This window comes from Trichechus manatus, unplaced genomic scaffold (genome assembly GCF_000243295.1).
Source record: "Trichechus manatus latirostris isolate Lorelei unplaced genomic scaffold, TriManLat1.0 scaffold00004, whole genome shotgun sequence".
NCBI classification, from domain to species: Eukaryota; Metazoa; Chordata; class Mammalia; order Sirenia; family Trichechidae; genus Trichechus; species Trichechus manatus.
Genome location: NW_004443940.1, coordinates 17,816,177 through 17,820,885, shown reverse-complemented (window position 1 = coordinate 17,820,885; position 4,709 = coordinate 17,816,177). Strand labels below are relative to the sequence as shown.

The window sequence follows — 4,709 nt, the reverse complement described above, 5'->3', positions numbered from 1 at the left end:
AGGAAACATGGTGACAAGACATTCAAACGGCAATAGCAGATGCCAAGCTGCAAAGTGTCTCTTGTGCCCTTGAACAGAACCTCTCTTGATCATTCATCAGATAATCTGGACAGCAAAGGACACAGGAAACTTACTGTAAAAACATCATCGTCACCAAGCTCAGCTTCATTATGGATGGTGGAGGATGATGTGGTGGAGCCTAAAAAGACAAACACGTAATAAGAAGGGTTTCCAAAGAGGGTAAGTCAAATCCAATCATTTAAAGAGCATATTTTAATAAAACCTCATTCCATTCCTTTCGAATATGATTCACCAGCAAAAATAAGTTACCTGGGAATTAAATGCTTTTAATTTACTCTTCTTTAATTGACTCTTGCCAGGATGCTCTCTAAATTAGCTTGGCTTACTGTTATTCCCAATTAATCACCCAGACTTCTACACTGGCTATTAGGGAAAAAGCCAGTGGAGAGGTACCACCAAAGACCTGGTGGGCACACCCACCTGCTCCTCTGTAAGGACGCGCCGGGAGATCAGACCTCTGCTGGTGACCCCGAGGTCCCCATGGTGTCTGGGGAAAGCGCTGGACTGAGAAATCCCAAGTTAAACACACCACAACCTTACCCGGTAAACTTGACTTGGCTTCTCTGGTCGTTTCATCTACCTGTGAGGGAGTCTGACTAAATAGCTTGTATTCTAATATGGCACCCTAAAACCCAGATGTGGGAAGTGCTTTCTAAGCTGACATCAGGGCAAGGAGATGTCCTCCTGCAATACCAGGGCATCAGTGAGCTGACACTGCTTTTCCAGGTCAAGATTAGGCTCATGGCAGAAAACCCCGCACATTCCATTTCGGAACAAATTGGTCGCTTAGAATTCAGTGTATTTACTCTTTCACATCTTTCTTCATCCTGGTATGCAATCAGTAGAACTGCATTTGGAAAAAAGACTAAACAAAAATATGTATCTATAAGCAATCACTGCCTTCCCCACTTTTTCCCGTCTTACACAGCACCAATAATGTGTGCACTGAACTAACTGACACTGTTAATGGCCCAAAGAAAAAAACATAGATTTTGCATAAGTGACAGATGTACCAAAAGGGAACTTATTCTCCATCTTCTCCTCTTCTTGGTGAGGTCTTTAAAAAATGTACCTTTTGTTTAGCTCAGTGGTGAAGTCACTTCCGAGGTTCACTGTTCAGCCGGGGAGTGGATAGCCCCATAAAACCAAATGGGACTAATGAGGCACAGCAGTCCAGGGACAAGGGGTAGAAGGCAGAAGGGGACAGGAAAGCTGGTGATAGGGAACCCAAGGTTGAGTAAGGACAGTGTTGATGTGTTGTGAGATTGTTAACCATTGTCATAGGGCAACATGTGTACTAACTGTTCAGTGAGAAACTATTTTGATCTGTAAACCTTCATCTAAAGTGAGAATAGCAGCACAATTGGAAGAGTGTGGTCGATGTCACTGAACTGTGCATGTAGCAATTTTTGAAATGGTGTATCTTTGGCTATGTATATTTTCACCAAAAAAAAAAAGGTCAAGAAGGGAGAGGGTTGACACGTCGTGGGGTTGTTAACCAATGTCATAAAACAATATGTGTACTACTGTTCAATGAGAAACTATTTGTTCTGTAAACCTTCACCTGAAGTACAATTAAAAAAAAACTTTCTTTTTTAAAATGTGCCTTTTGAAAATATTTTGCTATGACATAAAATTGAAATTAAAAGATTTGCTCAGAAAGGGATAAGAAATACTTAAATTTACAATGAGGAGTTGGCGAAGGAAAAAAAAAAATCCAAAATACCTTCTGTAGAATTCCTCTTGGAATTCCTCCAATTGATCAATGTCTAAGGCAAGTTTGATAGAAAACAGCTAGGTACAGTGTGCACAGAGAAAGCAATTACAAGTAGGAGAATCAAATTTTATGTGTAGCTTCAGTGATTATTAAGTACATAGATAAACTGCAAACTTGTATCAATAATACAGGAACCATTTTCTCTCTGAATATTTAAAAAAGCTATTTTTAGTAACACATTTTAAATATTCGCCACTTATGTCAAATCTAAGATGTGAACACAAAACTGGGTTTTATTATCTCTTTTTGGCTTTCACATGGTTGTAGTTAATGGATTCATGTTCTAGCTAGAATTCTTATTACTGATTATAATGTTAAGTGTTTTTTCTCTCTTATCCCAAATCACAGTGAAGAAAATAATAACTTAAACAAATGAAACATACATTCTTTTGGGATTAATTTCCCCAAATTCTGAATTTGGCATTAACGTGCCTTCCTTGAGATTTCTTTCTCCATGGGGACCTTGGTTATGGAAACTTTTACATGGAGAAACTTTAACCCTTGATTTGGTAACTGAATTGTTGAAGTGGAGAATTTGTTGTGCATTTGTGGACTCTAGCCAACCCCACCATGAGAAATTGACAGAAAGGCCCTTCAAGGCCATGATCAATGTAACACAATGTCTACCTCTAACTCACCCACAGGCCAAGGCCTAAACTGAACCAAGGCTCCCGGAGTCACAGCTCCCTTTTCCTTCTCAGTGGAGGCTGTACACCCTGGCCTCTGATTATGGGACAGTGGGTAGACCTGGAGGCTCCTGGACCTGCCAGAATCCATTTTCCACTTCAGAGCCAAGACAGGGAAGACCCAAGCAGTTTCAGTAGTTAGGGCAAGGTCAAATCAGTCAAAAATTCATTCACATGGAATTCCAGAAATTATCTGCTTGTTCTTTCAGAGCAGAGCCTAAAAACCAGCTGAAATCACTCCTTATTTAGAAATCCATCTCCTCCACCTCTGTACTGGTACTTTAATTATCCTCCTTGGATCCTCCCAAAGATTTGACATCTACTGACCTGGCCCCCAACCCTTCTGCAAATAATCACAAATATATGATAGTAGACTATCAGAATTAAAAAGAACTTGAGAAGTTCCCATGGTCCCATTAAGAATGCAGTGATGAATTTAATACCTTCTATAAGGTCTTCGATTGCTTTCCTTACTCCCCTGTCAAAGGCTCGAGCATCAGCTGGGCTTTGGAAAGTAAGTCCAAACTTCCTATTATCGACCTTCCAATGATGAAATGTTGGATTGGCTTTGGTGTAGACCAAGTCCTTTCTTACATAGCATTCCAATACCACCTGGAGGATTGAAACACACAGGCTGGTTACTTGTGGAACTGCCATGATGGTGTCTGGTAGGAGTCTACTTAGGAACCATCACTGGTGGAAAGCCCTCTACCCTCTGCCTTCACATATCCGCAAGTCTCCCCATCTCAGAAGAAACCTTTGCTTGCCTCTGTTGACCATCCAATCTTTGATGACCTCTTCCCCTTGGCTCTGGTGACCCCTCACTGTACTGATCCTTCACCACTCTCTTCACCTCACTCATTCCTCTCCCTCCTGCCTCTGACTGTGGTACTCTAAGCTGAGGCCCTGGTCTTGGGTCTTTATTGCTTATATGTCAGGGCTTCTGTCTTGATGACCCTCAGTCTCTCCCCTGTCCTAATGGTGTCTGCCTGTAACCTCAAATTCAACAAGTTGAAAACTAATCTGTTTGGAAATTTCTGCCACTAACTTCTTTCATCTTCCCCATCTCTGGCAGTGTCACCCCGGTCTACTCATTCTCTTGGGCTCAAAATCGCCATGGTCACCTTAGCCTTCTCTGTATTCTCTGTTCTCTACAGTATTAATCCATTTCATTTTTCCTTCGACGTCTTTTGTATCAATCTCATTTCAATTGCTACCACTCCGATCTGGGCCTCTATGAACCTTACATTTGGATTACTAGAATACTCTCCAAGGTGTTAGCAATCTAGCCTCAGAACTGCCTTTTACTAAGCTTTAACTTTGAGTAGGTTGTTTCTAACCCTCAATCATTTTATCTCTAAAATGGAAATAATACCAAGGTTATCAATGCGAACATATATATGAACATGCTCTAAAACACTGAATAAATTAGAAGCTTAACAAGGCCAAACTCATTTCCCAGTATATTCCCACCATCAAAGTCTTTTCTTCTAGTTCTTCTTGTCGTCTTCAGTTTAGTCTCTCATTACATATTGTTAACAGTTTCGTGTGCATTAGTTTTGTTGCTCTAACTAGACTGTAAAGGATCCATATAGAAAATAACTCTCCCTGTGTCTAGTACAGTGCTACTGTTGATAAAGATCTAGAGTAAAACGCACTGCAATATGTGAATGTAAACATCATTCTTTATTCACCAAAAAACCTTCAAAATCTTTACAATATTTATGCCTATGGCTTCATTATGAATACTATAATGAATTTTGCTAAGTTTGCCTTGCTCTTGTTCTGGCAAAGTTTTGCGTTTAACACAATGAGATCTTAATTTAGATTAATTGAAAAGAAGGAGTGAAGGCCTGCTTAAATTAGAATAAATTTAAATTAGAGAATATCTTTAAATTAGTATGAATTGCAAGAATACATCTAGCAAGCAGAAATTAAGTGCTACCTAATAAATGTTCCCTAACTTAATTAAATAGATGAGAATAATCAAATTGGCATATCAAATAGCAGTCCCAAGCAGTTAACTTTATTACATTGTATTAAAAGAGGACAACAGTGCCCTCACACATTCTATTTATAATTAAATTCCTTATTATGGCCATTTTCCCCTAAGAATAGTGCAATGATTAAATGTCAGCCCAGCCCCATTCCAAATTGGGGAAATC

The 4,709-nt window shown here is 39.6% G+C and overlaps 1 protein-coding gene across 3 annotated transcripts in view; it reads right to left on the bottom strand.

The window, feature by feature from the left end:
- The window catches only part of SPRED2 (sprouty related EVH1 domain containing 2), a 125,236-nt gene that overhangs the window by 19,737 nt on the left and 100,790 nt on the right, over positions 1-4,709 (bottom strand). For all 3 annotated transcript variants that reach the window (XM_012556219.1, XM_004369262.2, XM_023733224.1), the window contains 2 exons: positions 2,988-3,156; positions 135-199 (listed from right to left, as the gene is read on the bottom strand). In XM_012556219.1, the coding sequence (XP_012411673.1) occupies positions 135-199; positions 2,988-3,156 (234 nt within the window). The remainder of the gene's footprint in view (positions 1-134; positions 200-2,987; positions 3,157-4,709) is intronic.